The 19,531-nt window shown below is 45.6% G+C and overlaps 1 protein-coding gene across 1 annotated transcript in view; it reads left to right on the forward strand.

The window, feature by feature from the left end:
- NAPA (NSF attachment protein alpha) overlaps nucleotides 1-19,531 on the forward strand; it is a 39,514-nt gene that overhangs the window by 5,495 nt on the left and 14,488 nt on the right. The window contains exons 2-5 of the mRNA XM_040323280.1: nucleotides 5,123-5,202; nucleotides 8,263-8,379; nucleotides 16,649-16,695; nucleotides 19,209-19,286. Coding sequence (XP_040179214.1) covers nucleotides 5,123-5,202; nucleotides 8,263-8,379; nucleotides 16,649-16,695; nucleotides 19,209-19,286 — 322 coding nt within the window. The remainder of the gene's footprint in view (nucleotides 1-5,122; nucleotides 5,203-8,262; nucleotides 8,380-16,648; nucleotides 16,696-19,208; nucleotides 19,287-19,531) is intronic.

Genomic DNA, 19,531 nt, shown 5'->3' on the forward strand with positions numbered 1-19,531 from the left:
TCTCTATTTCTCTCGCTCTCTCTCTCTCTCTCTATTTCTCTCGCTCTCTCTCTCTCTCTATTTCTCTCGCTCTCTCTCTCTCTATTTCTCTCGCGCTCTCTCTATTTCTCTCGCGCTCTCTCTCTCTCTCTCTATTTCTCTCGCGCTCTCTCTCTCTCTCTCTATTTCTCTCGCGCTCTCTCTCTCTCTCTATTTCTCGCGCTCTCTCTCTCTCTCTCTATTTCTCGCGCGCTCTCTCTCTCTCTCTCTATTTCTCTCGCGCTCTCTCTCTCTCTATTTCTCTCGCTCTCTCTCTCTCGCTCTCTCTCTCTCTCTATTTCTCTCTCTCTCTCTCTATTTCTCTCGCTCTCTCTCTCTATTTCTCTCGCTCTCTCTCTCTCTCTCTATTTCTCTCGCTCTCTCTCTCTCTCTCTCTCTCTCTTTCTCGCTCTTTCTCGCTCTTTCTCTTTCTCGCTCTCTTTCTCTCTCTCTCTCTCTTTTTCATGCTGCAGCAGGTGTTGCTGTGTTACGCTCAGGTGTGCATAGAGCCTAAGGCCCTGTACACACAATCGGTTCGCCTGATGAAAACTGACCGATGGACCGTTTTCATCGGACGAACCGATCGTGTGTGGGCCACATCATTTTTTTTCCCCATCGGTGGAAAAAAATAGAACCTGTTTTAAAATGTTCTTATGGTTAAAAAACCGATAGGGGGAAAAAAACGATCGTCTGTGGGGAAAATCCATCGTTCAAAAATCCACGCATGCTCAGAATCAAGTCGACGCATGCTCGGAAGCATTGAACTTCATTTTTTCTCAGCACGTCGTCGTGTTTTACGTCACCGCGTTGGACACGATCGGATTTTTAACCGATGATGTGTAGGCAAGACTGAAAGTAAGCTTCATCGGATATCGTGTGTACAGGACATAACAGACGGAGCTGTCCAGCAAAAATGACAGTTGCAGGTTTGAGACAAACTATTCGACACTGACAGGGGTGCTTACGATGATCAGCTTATGACCCCTGGTGTAATGTGACCCCTGGTACCTTGTCTAGTATGGTCAGTGTACAGGTTCTCTTTATAAACTGCCTTATGAAAACCAGTTTGCAGTAGATGGACCTTTTCTAGTTGAATACACTGCAGTCCTTCCTGTCAATGGGCTCTTGTGTTGTTTTTTCCACCCAAGGTCTTGTGACAAAGCAGTCACACCACTGACCTAAAAAAAAATAGTAGAGGATCTATAGAAATCTGTGAGATAGCTGTGCTTCTTTAGTACAAAAGTGGAGGCACTGAAATCCATTGCCTGTCATTTTTTTTTTATTCTAAGCATTTCCATGGTAACTGCCTTTTAGATTCTCTGTGATCGTGGGAGAGGAGAGTGCAACAGAGAAAGCGAAAAGCAATCCTGGCTTTTGCTCCATTCACTTCCTTCCAGTGTTTTATTTGGGAAAAAAATATATATATATTTTATTTTTTTATAAAAAAAAATTGTGTTTTGTAATATTAAAAAAAAAAAAAAATATATATATATATATGTGTGTGTGTGTGTGTGTATATATATATATATATATATATATATATATATATATATATATATATATATATATATATTATATTATAAAATTAATTTGAATATATATATATATTTTTTTTTAAATAAAAAAAAAAATCATTTTTATATATAAAATGTATTTGTACACAATAAAAAAAGAAAAAAATGTACAAATGAGTGAGTGAGACGCTCTGTTTGTCTGCCTTCTCCCCCTTCGGCTGCCACAATTGGCATCTTTTTTGGGTGGGAGCAGGTACCTGGCTATGACAGGTACCCTCTCCCACTTCAGACTCAGTTTGCCACAATCAAAGCGAGCCTGAAGTTGAACCCCCCCCCTCCTCAACCCCCGTAACCAGTCCATTTGCACATGCGCAGTAGGAAACCGACACCCGAGAGCTGATTAAAGACCCCTTTCACACTGAGGGCGTATTGCAGGCGCTATAGCGTTATAAATATCGCTTGCAATCCACCCTCAAACAGCTGCTCCATTGTCTCCGGTGTGAAAGCCCTTAATAGTAAAAGTCAGCAGCTGCGGTGTTTGTTACTGGTGATTTTTTATTTATGGGGGAGGCTTTAGAACAATGGCGGCTGGTGCTCAAATTTTTTGGGGGGCGCAAACGAAAAAAAAAAAAAAAAACAATTGTAACCTCACTGTGCCCATCAAATGCAGCAATTGGGCCCATCAATTGTCACCACTGTGCCATGCCATCAAACGCAGCCACTGTGCCCATCAATTGTCGCCACTGTGCCATGCCATCAATTGTCGCCACTGTGCCATGCCATCAATTGTCGCCACTGTGCCCATCAATTGTCGCCACTGTGCCAATTGTCGCCGCTGTGCCCTGTAAAATGCCCCTCCCCCCCCCCCCCCGCACGGCACTTACCTTTCTGGGGTCAGCCATCCTCCTTCCACGTCCCTCGATGTCTTCTCCCGCCCTCGATGACGCTTCAGCCAATCAGGTTACCGGTAACCAGAACCCGGTGAACCTGATTGGCTGAGACACCTGTCAGTCTTATCCAAGGAACGTACGTCCCTTAGATAAGTATCTGGAAGCCGAATACAGCCTGAGGGCTGTACTCGGAAAGCCTATCAGAGCCACCGGCTGCCGTTATTCAGATGGCCGGCGCTCACCATCCGGGCGGCCATCTGAATAGTCGGCGGCAGCGGCAACAATACAAAGATTAATGCAATGCATGAATCTATGTATTGTAAGTCAGTGGCGGTGCGAGACGGGGCGGTGCTCCGGCGCCCTCTATGGACGCACCGCCACTGCTTTAGAACCCCTTTAGTGCATTCTTTGCGGTAAGGTTGAAAAGTCCCAGTGGTTGTATCACCCTTCTCCCTACATACTTACCTATGTCAATCCAGCAATATGCCTGTCTGCAATAGCGCTGGTTACTCTTCCTCTTCTCACAGGACACAGAGGCAGCAGCGGGAGCCATTGGCCGTATCTCTCTTGTGGGTCACATGAGCTTGCTTAGTTTTGCTCTCCTATTACCCAGAATCGTCTGACAGTAGGCTGTCGAGTGACACTCAAGGCTCTGGAGGCCCCGGACCATATTGTTGGGATCCACCCAACTGCTTGATTGACAGTTGTCTTCGAGTCTCAGCACTTATCAGAAAGCCAAACCCAGCTGTGTCAATCCCTCTTTTGCTCCAGTGAGTGTTGGAGGGGTAGAGAGTGGTGACTCAGGGCCACTTCACACTATGTGCGGTGACACCGCAGGGACACGCAAGAAACAATTGTTTCCTGCATGTCCCATTCTCACTACAACGCAGTATTGTGCTGCAGCGTGCTTCGATAAAATGTAGACCATGCAGCATACCAACTTGAATCGGACTGCAGCGTAGCGCAGTTCATCGCGCCACCTGATGTTGCAGTGTAAGAAGTGTACGCTTTGTAAACTTCACATAAAGTTTGTTTAAAAAAAGGGGGGGGGAGTGCACTACACTGCCCACTAGCCAGCCTGCAATGCAAAGCTGCCAGAGCGGTGAATCGCTCCTCTGCGATTTCATGGAGGGGCCCTGTGAATTGCCCCTGACAGTCACAGCTCTTTGCTCAGTGGATAGTAAACTAAGCGATTAGCGGTCAGAAACAGTCCTGATGTGTTTCAGATTCTTTTCTGCATACGTGTTTTTTTTTTTTTTTTTTTTTTTTTTTTTTTATGCGTTTCAGTGTAGTTTTGGTGCGTTTTTGATGCAGTCTAGTGCATTTTCCACTCCTTTTTTTTTTTTCTTAACCTTAACTAAGGCAGGGTTTGACAAATTTGCTTGGAATCTAGGAGCCAGCTAAAAAAGTTAGGAACCAGAAAACGCGACCCGTCCCGACGAGCTTGCGCGCAGAAGCGACCACATACGTGAGTAGCGCCCGCATATGTAAACGGTGTTCAAACCACACATGTGAGGTATCGCCGCGATTGGTAGAGCGAGAGCAATAATTCTAGCCCTAGTGCTCTTCTGTAACTCAAAACATGCAACCTGTAGAATTTTTTAAACAACGCCTATGGAGATTTTAAAGGGTAAAAGTTTGTCGGCATTCCACAAGCGGACGCAATTTTGAAGCGTGACATGTTAGGTATCAATTTACTCAGCGTAACATTATCTTTCATGATGAAAAAAAAATGGGGATAACTTTGCTGTTGTCTTATTTTTTTAATTAAAAAAAAGTGTAATTTTTTCCCAAAAAAGTGCGCTTGTAAGACCGCTGCGCAAATACGGCGTGACAGAAAGTATTGCAACGATCGCCATTTTATTCTCTAGGGTGTTAGGATAAAAAATATATATAATGTTTGGGGGTTCTAATTAGAGGGAAGAAGATGGCAGTGAAAATAGTGAAAAATTACATTTGAATTGCTGTGTAACTTGTAATACCAACGGCCACCACCAGATGGCGCCAGCTTACACATCTGGTGGTTATAACTTGTAATACCCACGGCTCAACACCAGATGGCGCCAGCCAAGCCAAGTCACCAGGACCCTATTTCTAGTCGCCATGGAGACCTGGCGACTGGGATTTGTCGAGCCCTGAACTAAGGACATGTGTGTTTTTGGTGCATTTCAATTCATTTTTTACTGCGTTCCAGTGCAGGATAAATGCAGCATGTTCTACTTTTTTTTTTTTTTCCGGATCTGCAAGCACTGGTGCAAACTATGCCATTGAAAACCATATAATCTACTTTCTATGCGTTTTTTGATGCAGAAAAAAAACACACTGGACTGCATGTGGGGTGAACCGACCTTTTGTTCTTTGGCTTGGAGCTGCTGTGGCAGCTGTAGCATGGATGCGAGTATGTGTGTGTTCTTCCTTCCTTCCTTCCTTCCTTCCTTCCTTCCTTCCTTCCTTCCTTCCTTCCTTTTTTTCTTCTCCTTTTTTTTTAATCCAAAGCTTTTTCTTTTAATTTTTCAACAAATGAATAGTTAAAATTTCTGTTTCTAGCCCTAATTTTCTATATTGTAATATGAAGATGCCTGGATGAATGAAATCGGTCATGTACAAGGAATTCTGTGATTGGATGTTTAAAGTGACTGCAGGTTTATTTTCACACATTTTCAGATTTTGGTAAATCTGGCCCTTTGCTTTATTTTTCAGTGGCTCCTCAAAGGTGGAAGAAGCTTGTGACCTCTACGCCCGGGCTGCCAACATGTTTAAAATGGTGAAGAACTGGAGCGGTAAGTATCGGATTGTAGGGGGTTGGGCCTTGTGTTATGGATGGGGTGTAAAGGGATTAGAAGACCTGGCAGGTTTTTAGAGCTGTCTGAGCCCCCTGATAGGCTGGGGGCAGGACTGCATGTTATTCACACACCTGCAGAAATGCATTGCTGTTCAGCAGACATATTCATTCTTGCAATCTGTGGTGCATTTTCCCATGTGAGAAATACCTCATTTATCGGCCTATTGCGCGCCCCGGCGTATGGCGCACACCCCCAAACTTGAAGAAAAATTCCTGGAAAAATAAAAAAAAATAAAGTTTGGATGCCCCTCGTCGGTGTCTTGCCCGTCGTCCATCGGCGGCCTCGTCCGGTCCGGCGTCCTTCTGCGGCCATCGTGGTGTCCTCCCCGCTCGATCTCCGCTTCCCGCGCTGAGTTTGAACCACTGCGCCGACATATACCGAGCGCAGTACACTCTTGTATAGTCGGGCAGGCTCGGCTCCTCTCGCGTACAGGACGCACAGGACGTGACCACGAGAGGAGCCGAGCCTGCCCGAGTGTACTGTGCTCGGTATATGCCGGTGCAGTGGTTCAAACACAGCGCGGGTATCGGCGTATATTTTGCACCCACGATTTTGCCCTGATTTTCAGGTCAAAAAAGTGCGCGGTATACGCCGATAAATACGGTACATATCACTATGCGGTTTCTGTGCGGCTGCAGATTTAGAAAAGGTACAATGACCCTTTCCCTGTATTTCCCGAAGGTACAACAGCCCCTTCAAATGAATGGAAACTGCATAAGTACACACGATCGGATTTTCCGTCGGAAAAACCTTGGATGGTTTTTCTGATGGAATTCCGCTCAAGCTTGGCTTGCATACACACGGTTACACAAAAGTTCTCTGAACTTTCGTCCGCCAAAAACGCGGTGATGTACAACAAGACGAGAAAATTAAGTTCGATGCTTCCGAGCATGCGCCAGACTTTTGCGCGCCGGAATTGCTTCGATTGGATTTTCTGATTTTTTCGTCTGAAAATTTGAGGACCAGCTCTCAATCTTTTGTTGGCGGAAATTCCAACAGCAAAATTCCAAAGGAGCATACACACGGTCGGAATTTCCGTTCAAAAGCTCACATCGGACTTTTGCTGTCGCAGTTTCCGATCGTGTGTACGGGGCATTAGGACTAGTTCACACCACATGTGTTCCAGTGCTTTTTTTCTGCATCCAAAATGCATAGGAAGTAGGTTGCATGGTTTTCAATGGCATAGTTCACACCAGTGCTTTCAGTTTCCAGTGCGTTCCGGTTCCAGAAAAAAGGACATGCTGCATTTTTCCTGCACGGAACTGTACAGGAACGTGGTAAAACGCACCAGGCCACACGTACATGCATCGGATCCCAGTACAGTGTAGTAAAAGCATCTGGAATGCATCCAGAAATACTTCAAAGGCGCATTGGAATGCATCAAAAACACGCATTCAGAAATAGATCTGGAGGACTTTTTTTTTTTTGTCTGTGAACTAGCCCTTGTAGTGGGTGTAAATCCTTCCATATACCCAGTGAAGGGACTGGCCTCGGTGATGCACAGGGATGAAACTAATCCTTCTTGCATAAGTTGTACCTGTTTATTGACAGTCTTCTCATCTCTATGTCGGTTCAAAGTGCAGAATTTCAGAAAGCAGGGGGTGAAGTTACACTCTCAGGCCCCATTCACTGGATTTCACGTGTAAATTTGAGGTCTATGGACCCCAACTTGCATCAAAGTCATTCCAAAGTAGTACATGGACTACGTTGAAGTTGGTGCGACTTGAAGTCGCACAGATATGAAAAGTTATCTGTGGTGTACGACTGTCCAAAGTCGCAGGAAAAGTCGCACAAGTGTGAAAGGGGCCTTTAGAGCTCTGTGAGAGCTGATTGAAGGGGAAGGGCACACACCCGTTCTTCACACAGGAACTGAGCGGAGGCCTGTCAATCACAGGCTGTGTGCTGGAGCTTCTTCCCCATCACCTTTTTTATTTATTGGTGTCAGAAGTGACTCTTGCAGATGGCAGAGGAAGGGGGCAGCAGACAGAAATGCTCTGGATAGAAAAGTACACTATAGAGGAATATGCTTTCTCATTTCATGTCGGCAGTTTACAACAACTTTAAGAGATTCGCCCGATTTATTTGCCCTACTTTACTGTTTTTAAGAAGAATGAAAGAGAAAATCACACATTTGAGTTGTCACCAGAACAGGCAGAGGGGAATTGTTTCAATTGGTGGACACTGGTTCTGGTGACCCTGGTAGTGGGGATCATGGATTTCCTCACTTTAGTTATGAGATAGGAAGTGAGGGAAATCTCCCCTGATATGGGTTATAACCATCCCTTGCAGCAGAGCTGTATCTTGGCCTAGGCCGACAAGACCTAGGCCTAGGGCGGCACTTTGTGGGGGGCGACGTTTTGATTTCAGTGGGCAGGAGCACTTTAAGAGCGGTGTATTCACCGCTCCTAATGCGCTGCAAAGAAGCTACTGGCTGGACAGGGCGGGTCTTAAATAGGAAGGGGTGTGTCCTTGACAGGAAGGGTGGGTCGTATTTAAATTAGGGGGCGCATGAGTCAGGCCTAGCGCAGCACAAAACCTAAATGCACCTCTGCCTTGCAGTATCCAAAACGAGAATCGATGCAGTTGCGCTCTAACTGTTGCGCTCTAACTGTTGCGCTCTAACTGTTGCGCTCTAACTACAAGTCCCATCAAGCCCTCTGCCTGTGGGTGTCATGCTTGTAACTGTCAGCCTTGCAATGCCTCATGGGACTTGTAGTTTCACAACAGCTGGACGGCCGCCAGTTTGACACCCCTCCTAAAGGGAGAGGGGGAAAAAAGTGTCCAGGCATCACTCATAATGAACATCTGATTCCAGACTGTATTTTCTTTTCGCTGCTGATTTGCAAATAAATAAATGTCTGTCCTGCGCACAATTCCGTCGTTATTTTTTTTTTGTTCTTTACATCACTGTGTATTTTTTTTTTCAGCCTCTTTGTCTTGTGAAGCAACTGAACAAGGTTTATCTTGTAATTAAAAATCCTTCTCATCCTCTTCCAGCCGCTGGTAATGCTTTCTGCCAAGCTGCCCAGCTTCATCTACAAGTCCAGAGCAAGCATGATGCAGCGACAAACTTTGTGGATGCTGGCAATGCCTTCAAAAAGTCTGATCCTCAAGGTAAGAGCGCTGTCTGCCCGCGGTGAAGGGATTGTTGGGCATCTGCCACACAAAAAAGGGGGGGGGGGGGGTTTAATGGTGTGAACTTGGGAGCCATAGTGATCATCTTTACTTTACTGGGTTCCGAGCTCACTGGCTGCACTTGAAGTGAAGAAGAGGCGTGGATAATTGTATTCATACTTGTGCTATCTTTACATAGGCAGTAGAGCTATTTAACCACTTCCTGCCCGCAGTGGGTCATATGACGTCCTTGACTTTCGGGGGGGATATCTGAATGATGCCTGCAGCTACAAGCATCATTCAGATATTCTTTTCTGCCGGCAATCCTGTGCTCAGCAAGAATGATCATAGCGGCAGTTCCGTCGATTGATCGTTCTTGCAGGCGATGGGAGGGGACTTCATCCGGTGCTTCTCCGGGCTTTCCTGTGCCATCAGGGACCCGGAGAAAGAATCGGCCGGCGCCAGATGACTATCATAGAGATTTCCGGTGAACAGATGGTCACCAGTCATCTCTATGACCTTCGGAGGCCTGGTCACGACATTCTGACGTCACATATTTTTTATATATATATATCAGTAAAACCTTGGTTTGAGAGTGTTTTGAAAGACGATATAAGAGTAGCATCATGTCACATCCGAGTATAAAAGTAAAGGGCTACGCCTCTAAGTGTAGCAATATGATTACATTTAATGAAGGTACAACATTTGGCAAACTCACATGGTTGATGATTAAAAGAGGCACATCTAGATATGCAGGTATCCGGGGTAAAGATGTCCACATAAACCATCCTCCGCACCACCATCAATGTAATCCCTTCCACGAGCGCTTCAAGCTTCACTTTCAGGTCGCTCTACTGCAGGGTAGTCTTCCCGATAACCATTGCAAACTGAAAGCGGTGAGAGCCAGCGGTGCGGAGGACAGCTTTACTCCGGATGCTTGCATACTTAGATGTGCCATGTGAGTTGCTAAATGTTGTATCTTCATTAAATATAACCATATTGCTACACTTAGAGGTGCCTCTCTTCTATTTTATACTCGGTTGTGACATGACGCTACTCTTATATCAAGACATCGCTTGTATATCAAGGCAAAATGTATTTAAAAATTTAGCTTGTCTTGCAAAACGCTCTCAAACCAAGTTACTCTCAAACCAAGGTTTTACCCCGGATGCCTGCATACTTAGATGTGCCCCTTTTGATCATCAACCATGTGAGTTGCTAAACGTTATACCTTCATTATTTCTGTGGCTCCTGCTGGATTTTTCTTCTAATCCCCTTGTGGAGGCTTCCATTTGTGGATGGATATTTTATGGTTACACAACTTATCGCATTGCTATAATCTATAGACTGAAGGATTTATGAATACATGGTTGTGGAACAAATCATCTGAGTTTCCATAATTTCTTATGGGGAAATTCGCTTTAATATAAGAGTGCTTTGGGTTACAAGCATGTTTCCGGAACAAATTATGCTTGCAATCTAAGGTTTCTCTTACCACCTTCCAGGACGGCACCCGAGAGATGATGGCTCCTCCTGCAGGAAACACAATCACATGACAGTTTAAAAGGCCCCGCCCTTCCCCTTGCTCCTCAGTATTGATTGTGTTTCTCCAACACAGCGACACGTTTGTTTTGTTTATGGAAACCTAGAGACCGGGGAGGGTCGAAGGTACCCCTGTGAGACAGGTTTAAGGGAGGCCGGGGAGGGCTGAACTTACCTGTAGACTTCGGTCCAAACTCACAGGTCGCCCTATGGAAGCACCAGTGCTCTGAGCTGCGGGGAGGTGAGCCATCACTGCGTGCTATCGAATCCACCACCATTCGAATCGCCGTTTTCCCGGGTCTCCAGACGTAAAAACGCCGCGCTCCAGGCCTCATTCTGAGACAGGAACTGCACCACAGGAAGTGGGCGGTTCTGGACGGCGTAACCCGGAAGTTCCCAGTGGAGCGAGGAGACAGCGTGGGTGGTGGACGGGTCGGCTTGCGGTGACCAGTACAGGAGTACCGACAGCCAGGACCGAGTCACCCTCCTCATGGAAGAGGACGGAAAGACCGACACGACCGCTGGCAGATCCAGGTCGGGGGGCGGTAAGTACCAATCCCCCTGGAAAGGGAGGGGGGAAGTGGTGAGAGTTCCCAAACTTTTAGGGAACGACCGGAGCAGGATCTGGTCCCTTCTCGTCTACTTCCTCCCCTCCCCAGTACAGCCAGCAGTCTTGGGGAAAGACAATTTAAATGTACATTTCATGTCTTTTCAGAAACCCCCAGCGGACCCCAGGAGGCCTCAGTTCAGTCTCCTTCCGCTACAGGGCATAGTTCCTCTAAAAAATGTGGGAATTGTAGAGAGAAGCTCCCCAAGTCCTACACAAAACCTTTCTGCTACAAATGTATTAATATACTGGCGGGAAAGGAGGCTGCTGCCATGATGAAGAGTTTTCTCTCATCCATGCAAACAGAAATGTTAGCAACAGTCAAAGCCTTTCGGGAGGCAGCCGGGCAGTCGGCACAGACTGAAACAGAGGAACTTACCCCTAAGGAAGGCACTTCCTCTCAGGAGACCCCCTTTTCTAAGGGCCCAAGTGTTTTCTTTACACCCTCACAAAATCCCCCTTTGGGGGAAGCAGATGGTGAAGAGAGTGAGGTAGCCAGTCTACCTAGGTCTAGGCACAGCTCAGGGGAGGTAGATGGAGACTCCATTAGTCAGTCTCAGGAGGACACACGTCCAAGAAAACACCTCTTTGCTGTAGAAGATCTAGAGAGTCTCCTCCAGGCTATCTACGCCACAGAGGAAATTCCTGAGACCCCTAAACCTACCTCAGCACAGGATAAAGTTTATAGGGGCCTGAGTGACGCTCAATCTAAAGTATTCCCCCTGCACAAATCCCTCAAGGAGTTAGTCCTTCAGGAGTGGAGAGACCCTGAAAGGAGAATAATCAAACAAAAAACCTGGAAAAGAAGGTTCCCCTTCTCCCAGGAAGATGAGGAAGTCTTTTTTAAGCTTCCTAGACTTGATGCGGCTTTGTCACAAGTCACTAAATTGTCTGATCTCTCCTTTGAGGATACAGGTAACATCAAGGATGTGATGGACCGTCGAGCAGAGTCTCTCCTTAGGAAAGCCTGGGAGGCCAATGCGGCAGCACTAAGCCCAGCCTTAGCAGCAGCATGTGTAGCTAGGAATACAGATGTTTGGGTAGAGACACTCACCGACCACCTCGCCCAGAATTCGGAGGCGGAGGAGGTAGTTGAGTCACTTACAGTAGTAAGGAAGGCGATTGCTTACCTAGCAGATGCAGCTACGGAATCTGCAAGGGCAGCAGCCAAGACAGCAGCCCTCATTAACTCTACTAGGAGGGCAGTTTGGATCAAGGCCTGGGAAGGAGATGCTACATCCAAGGGAAAACTCTGTGGCATCCCCTTTCAAGGTTCCCTGTTGTTTGGGAAAGACCTGGATGATGTCCTGGCTAGGTCATCAGAAAAAGGTAAAAAATTCCCAGTTAAACCCAAAAAAGAAGGTTTCAAGAAAACTTTTCGAGGCCCCCAGGGGCAGGGTAGACAAAAAGCCAAAAAGGAACCTTTCAGGCGTTGGAACTTTGGCAAAGGGAACAGGAAGAACAACCTCCTTTTCCCTCCTCCAAAACCCAGCGACAAACCGTCCAAGTGACGACGTAGTCAGAGTGGGGGGTCGACTATCTCAATTCCTTCCCCTATGGGAAAAAATTTCGAACAGTCATTACATCTGCCAAATAATTCAAAAAGGCTATCGCCTAGAATTTCTGGCTACACCCCCCACCATGATCACCATTACTCACCTTCCCAGGGATACCCTGAAAAGGTCTGCCCTCTTGGAGGGCATACAGGACTTAGCCAAACAACTAGTGGTAGTACCAGTACCAAAAGCTCAGCAGTACCAGGGATTTTATTCCCATATTTTCGTAGTACGGAAACCCTCCGGGAAATACCGTCTAATAGTAAACTTGAGAAACCTGAACAAGTTTCTAGAATACAAAAAGTTTGCTATGGAAAGTATTTATTCGGTAAGAAAGAACCTCATGAAGGAGGCCTTCTTGGTGACCCTAGATCTCAAAGATGCCTATCTCCACGTGCCAATCCACGTGGATCACCAGGTATATCTGAGGTTTGCGGTCGTGGTGGAAGGAGAAACCTTCCACTGGCAGTTCAGAGCACTACCATTCGGGCTAACCTCCAGCCCAAGGATTTTTACAAAAGTCCTAGCAGAAGCGGTGGCATACCTGCACCTTCAGGGCATATCCCTTATACCTTATTTAGACGACTTACTGATTTCAGGAAAATCAGCCGCCCAAGTCACGCTGGATGCCAACAAAGCAATGGCACTCCTAGAGAGCCTAGGGTGGATAATCAACATAGAAAAATCCTCCCTCAACCCAGAACAGGTCAAGACCTTCCTGGGATACGTAGTGGACACCAGGCAGCAGAGACTCTTCTTACCAGAAGAAAAAGTTTTAAAACTAGCCTCAGCAGTCGGGAACCTTATCAAGAACCCCAAACTCTCCAGACGAAATGTTCTGAGAGTTCTAGGCCTGATGTCAGCAAGCATCCCAGCGGTGGTTTGGGCTCAGCTTCATGCAAGGGCATTACACTTCTTCTTCCTGTCCTCATGGGACAAAAGGAAAGAGTCCTTAGATCAGGATATACTACTCACCCCCCAGGTTCTGTCCTCCCTGGAGTGGTGGACATCTCCCCAAAACCTGAGGGGAGGGCGACCGTGGGCTCAGTGGAACCCAGCGAAGGTTACCACGGATGCCAGTTCCTGGGGGTGGGGCGCCCACCTGGAAGGGAAAAAAGCGCAGGGACAATGGGACAGCTCACTAGCTCGCAGGTCATCCAATTACAAAGAACTCAGAGCAGTGGGGGAAGCCTTAATAGCCTTCCAGGAAGACATCAGAGGCAGAGAAGTCCAAGTAAGCTCAGACAACTCTACAGTAGTAGCGTACCTAGGTCACCAGGGAGGGACCAGGTCCAGTCCCCTACTAGAACTTTCCAGGGAAATACTAACCTGGGCAGAAGAAAGAGTACTCTCTATCTCAGCCATATACATAAAGGGGACGAGCAATATAGAAGCAGACTTCCTCAGCCGTCACAAGTTGAGGGAGGAAGAATGGGAACTGAACCCAGAGGTGTTTCAACACCTAGTCCAGTATTTCGGGGAACCGGAAATAGACTTGTTTGCCAACAGACTAAACAGGAAGGTAGAAAGGTTTTTCTCGATTTCCTGGGAACTACAGTCGGAAGGTCTGGATGCGCTATCCCAGACCTGGCGCTTCGGGCTGGCCTATGCCTTCCCGCCGGTAGCGCTCATTCCGCGAGTTCTTCAGAAACTCAGCAGGTCTCCAGGCCAGATTCTTCTGATAGCACCATGGTGGCCAAAAAGAACTTGGTTCGCAAACCTAAGAGCCATGGCAATGGTGGAGCCTCTGAAGCTCCCGTACAGGGCAGATCTCCTCAGGCAGGGCCCAGTACTCCATCCAAAGCCGGAATTCTTCCAGCTAGCAGCCTGGTTAGTGAGCGCCAGATTCTAGAACGCAAAGGCTGCTCAGAGAGGGTCATAGATACCCTTCTCATGAGCAGAAAACCAGTAACTCAAAAAATTTACCAAAAGGTATGGAAGACCTTCTGTTCCTGGCGTAAGGAAAGACAGGTAGCTTCAACTTCTATCCCGGTTATCCTGGACTTCCTCCAGGATGGGGTAGATTTAGGATTAAAAGTTAGTACCCTTCGGGTCCAAATAACGGCTCTTTCAGTCTATCTGGATAAAAGATTGGCGAAAGAGGACCTTATAAAACGTTTCTTGTTAGCTAGAGAAAGAATTTCTCCAGTCCAAAAATATAATTGTCCGCCTTGGGACTTAACTAGGGTGTTAGAGGCGTTATCTATACACCCATTCGAACCTCTGGAAGAGGTTCCCCTTAAGTTTCTAACCTTAAAGTTGACTTTTTTGTTAGCCATTACTTCGGCCAGGAGGGTAGGGGATTTGCAGGCGCTATCCATGAAAGAACCCTTCCTGAGGGTACAGCCAGATAGGATCACCCTCAGAGCAGACCCCCTGTACCTGCCGAAGGTGGCATCCCTATTTCATAGGACGCAAGACATACTATTGCCGTCCTTTTGTTCTGAACCAAAGAACGAAAAAGAAAAGAAATTTCATTTGTTAGACGTGAGAAGGTGTCTTCTCATTTATCTAGAGAGAACTAAAAGTTTTAGAAGATCTAACCACCTGCTAGTTCTACACGCTGGGCCCAGGAAGGGACTGCAGGCATCAAAAGCCTCAGTCTCAAGATGGATTAGAGAAGCAATATCCAAAGCCTATGTATGTACTGGAGCAACAGCTCCCAAAAAAATCAAGGCTCACTCTACCAGAGCCATAGCAACTTCCTGGGCTGAGAAAGCAGGGGCCTCCTGGGAACAAATCCGCAGTGCGGCCACCTGGTCCAGCCATCATACATTCCTGAAGCACTACCGTGTGGAAATGTTGTCACAGCAAGACTTAGCCTTTGGTCAAAAGGTGCTACAAGCTGTGGTCCCACCCTGAAGGTAGGCCTGTGTTTATTACTCTATTATCCTCTCGGGTGCCGTCCTGGAAGGTGGTAAGAGAAAACCAACGTTAGACCTACCGGTAACGGTATTTCTATGAACCTTCCAGGACGGCAGGCCTACTTCCCACCCTATGTGGAGGGGAAAAAAGGTAAGTACCTATAAGGACTACGTCCCTTGTGAACCAGTTCAGGATTACTCTATTGCATACTGAGGAGCAAGGGGAAGGGCGGGGCCTTTTAAACTGTCATGTGATTGTGTTTCCTGCAGGAGGAGCCATCATCTCTCGGGTGCCGTCCTGGAAGGTTCATAGAAATACCGTTACCGGTAGGTCTAACGTTGGTTTTTTATGTGTGTTTTTATGTGTGTATATGTGTGTGTGTGTGTATATATATATATATATATATATGTATATATGTATGTATGTATGTGTGTGTGTGTATGTATGTGTGTGTATATGTATATGTATATGTATATGTATATGTATATATATATATATATATATATATATATATATATATATATATATATATATATATAAAAAAAAAATACATTTATTTTTGTACATAGTGCAGACAAATATGTTATATACCGTATATATAATCTCCCCCTACAATCAGCACACTATGTAAAAAATGAAAATAAATCCCCTTTAGTAATGTTTTTTTTTTTTTTTTATTTTTTTTTTCTCTAGCACACATCCCAACACCAATATGTGGGGTCTAAGTAGTCGGGAGGGGAGGGACACCCTGCTCCATGTCTAACGGGCAACCAGTGGATGGGCTAGATTGCATATTGGACATTTACATCCTAGAGGTCAGGAGGTGAAAGAAAAAGGGAGACGAATGGAAAAGATGGGAGGCAGAAAACAAAAAGCAAACTGAAGGGGGGGGGGGGGAGTGGTGGAGTAGAGGCAATTGAGAGGGAGGGGGAAAAGGAGTAGATGAGAAGACTGGGAAGCCCTAGGGTATGTAGATGTAAAGAGACTCCAAGCATCTAGTAACCATGGCAAGAAAAAAGGATTTTGTTGGTTTATATATAAAATAAAGTTTTCAAATTTTTCAATACCTTCTTTCTTTTATAGTTGTCTTGGTTTTATGTTTAGATTTTATTTATTTCAGGTACTTGTATAGCGCCGCCACTTTACGCAGCGCTTTTAAATATACATTTTACATTCACATCAGTCCCTGCCTTCAAGGAGCTTACACTCCAAGGTACCTAAATCACAGTCATACATAAACATACTAGGGCCAGTTTAGACAGGAGCCAATTAACCTACAGGCATGTCTTTGGTGTGTGAGAGGATATCGGAGTACCCGGCGGAAACCCACGCTGGCACAGGGAGACCGTGTAAATTCCAGGCAGGTAGTGTCGTGGTTGGGATGATTATAGTGGGCCCAATTAACTCTCACAGGCCAAATCACAAACTGGTAGGTTAATTGGCATCACATATTGCTCCTACTGCATGTGGAATCATGTAAGACACTGTCTGGGTACATTTAACTGGACTTTTTTGGACCACAGACTGATGTAAGTGTTTTCATGTTCTCTGTAAAGCTAATGTGAAAAAAAATTCTGCAATAAGTAAAATTAAGTAAATGTTGATGGCTTTGAGTAAGCATCTAAGTTTTTTCTTTTTGTTTTTTTTCATGAATCTTCTGATAAGCGGCTGTCATGCTTTCTATATCTTTGTTTTGCAGAAGCCATAAACTGCCTGCTTCGAGCAATTGAGATCTACACTGATATGGTTGAGTATTTTTATTTTTCTCTCTAATGCTCCTAATATACTGGTTAACCCTTATGAGACAGGTTCACTTTAATTCTGACCTCATTTATTGAGCGTGCATGTCTTTCCTTTGCTCCCTGTCTGCTCTGCTCTGTTCAGCTGCCAAGATTGAAGAGAGTAATGGCCCGTACACACAGTCCAAAAATCGGACGGAAAATACCGCTTTCGAACCAATCGTACGATAATGGGATCATTGGTACAGACATTTCAAGAGCCGATTGCAACAGTTCATCCGATATTATCCAATCGGACAAATGACAAAAAATTTCTCGTACAATTTTTCTTTAATTAGTTCAGTAATACAAATACACTACAACACATTGCATCACTTCCGATATATTTATTTTTTTATGTCGTACGAGAATTTTCAGAACTTTAGTAACCTTTCTATTTTCGATATGCGACTCAGATTTTCAGATTGTGTGTGTGTGTGTGTGTGTACTATGGTTGTCCCACTACCATTACTAGTATCGAGCATTTCCCCTGAGTAGTTGTACTCGTGGGGGGGGGAATGCTCTGATGATTCATCAGATACCTGGGCAGTCAGTGATGATCAGTGCGGCGGGGGCAGTTACAAGCACCGATCTCCCTGTATAGATTTCAATACAGCCTGACAGCTTCTCCCCAGACCCCCCCCTTCTTTTCAGCTGCTTTAGTGAAATCTATACAGCAGTGATCGGTGCTTGTAACTCCCCACAAAGCCGCACCAATAACTGTCCCTGTATCCTCCTCCAGTTTCCCCATCCGTGCTGCTCTCCCCCTCCGCGCTCTGTGTCTCTCCTCCCTGCTGCTGCTGTCCTCCTCCGTTCTGCTGCTCTTCCCCTCCGTGCCCTGTGTCCCCCCTCCGTTCTGCTGCCGTTTTCCTCTGTTCTGCTGCTCTCCCCCCTCCGTTATGCTGCTGTCCCCTCTCCTCGCTCGGTGTCCCCCTCCGTGCTGCTGGTCTCCCCCTCCGCGCTCGGTGTCACGCTTCATGTACCCCCTCTGCTCTCCGTGTCCCTCTCCCTATCCCCCTCTGTCCTTGATCTGTCCGGATGGGGAGCGGAGGTAAACCTGGCTCCTACCTTTTCCGAAAGAACAGAGTCAGTGATCACGATGCTTCAGTTTATGAATGGAGAGGAGCCGCTGTCTTCTCTCTTTTCATTTTCAGTACAGCTGAGGCAGCTCAGAAAGGGACTGGGGAATCTGTGTCCTTAGTCCCTTTTTCTGACTCAAAGGTGAGATGTCAGAGGTCTGTTATGATCCCTGATATCTCACCAAAGCCCCCCAACAGGGCTACAAATAATAAAAAATAATAATTGTAAATAATTGTAAAAAATAATAAAAATTAAAATTTAAAAATACACTGGCACAATCCACCCCCCCCCACCTAAAGTATTGTAAAAAAAACATAAAAATATATATATATTAACACATGTGGAATTCTACATAACAAAAAAGTGTGAAACAACTGAAAATATATTTCATATTCTAGGTTCTTCAAAGTAGCCACCTTTTTGCTTTGATTACTGCTTGGCACACTCTTGGCATTCTCCTGATGAGCTTCAAGAGGTAGTCACCTGGCGCAGCACCCCATCACTCTCCTTCTTGGTCCAATAGCCCTTACACAGCCTGGAGGTGTGTTTGGGGTCATTGTCCTGTTGGATGGAATAGCATGCTGCTGCAAGATGCTGTGGTAGCCATGCTGGTTCAGTATGCCTTCAATTTTTGAATAAATCCCCAACAGTGTCACCAGCAAAGCACCCCCCACACCATCACACCTTCTCCATGCTTCACGGTGGGAACCAGGCATGTAGAGTCCATCTGGAACCAAAGATCTCAAGTTTGGACTCATCAGACCAAAGCACAGATTTCCACTGGTCTAATGTCCATTCCTTGTGTTCTTTACCCCAAACAAGTCTCTTCTGCTTGTTGCCTTTCTTTAGCAGTGGTTTCCTAGCAGATATTCTACCATGAAGGCCTGATTCACACAGTCTCCTCCTAACAGTTCTAGAGATGTGTCTGCTGCAAAAGGTGGCTACTTTGAAGAACCTAGAATATGAAATATATTTTCAGTTGTTTCACACTTTTTTGTTATGTATAATTCCACATGTGTTAATTTTGTACTTGTACGCGGTTATAAAAAAAGTGGTATCAGGACAACCCTAGTATGGACCATTAGTCTTGTGTAAGCTCCAAAACCGTCTCTGATGTGGTGAAACCACCACCTCTGTTACCAATTGTCATACCTCTCCATTCTAATGTTTCTGTTAACAGCTGGATCTCTATGTCCGCATGTTTTAACGTATAGAGTTATTGCTGTGTGGTTAGCACTTTGACTGTTGGTATGAACCTGCAGGGGTACCTCCTAAAGTACCCACTGAGTGTATAGTTTTAGAAACAATTACCCTGTTTTTGTAGACTTTACACAAACTTCATAAACTACATAAACACTGTGCAATTCCTGCTTTAAATCATTGTGTTTTTCTGTGTTCCAGGGAAGATTCACCATTGCAGCCAAACATCACATATCCATCGCTGAAATATACGAGTCCGAGCTGGTGGATATAGAGAAGGTGCGTTAGTGCTTTTGATTTTTTTTTAATGCATAATGCACATTGTATGTTTACTAAATCAAGTATTTATGGCAAGGGAATAAAATCCAGCCAGTATTTTACAGGGCCATATTATTAGAATAATGCTGTAGTGATCAGTCAGTGATTGACAGCAGGTAACAATATAAAGTGCACTCTTGCATCCCTGTGTCTCTCTCTGTCTCTGTCTCTCTCTGTCTCTGTCTCTCTCTCTCTCTCTCTCTCTC

This window comes from Rana temporaria, chromosome 9, assembly GCF_905171775.1.
Source record: "Rana temporaria chromosome 9, aRanTem1.1, whole genome shotgun sequence".
Lineage (NCBI taxonomy): Eukaryota > Metazoa > Chordata > Amphibia > Anura > Ranidae > Rana > Rana temporaria.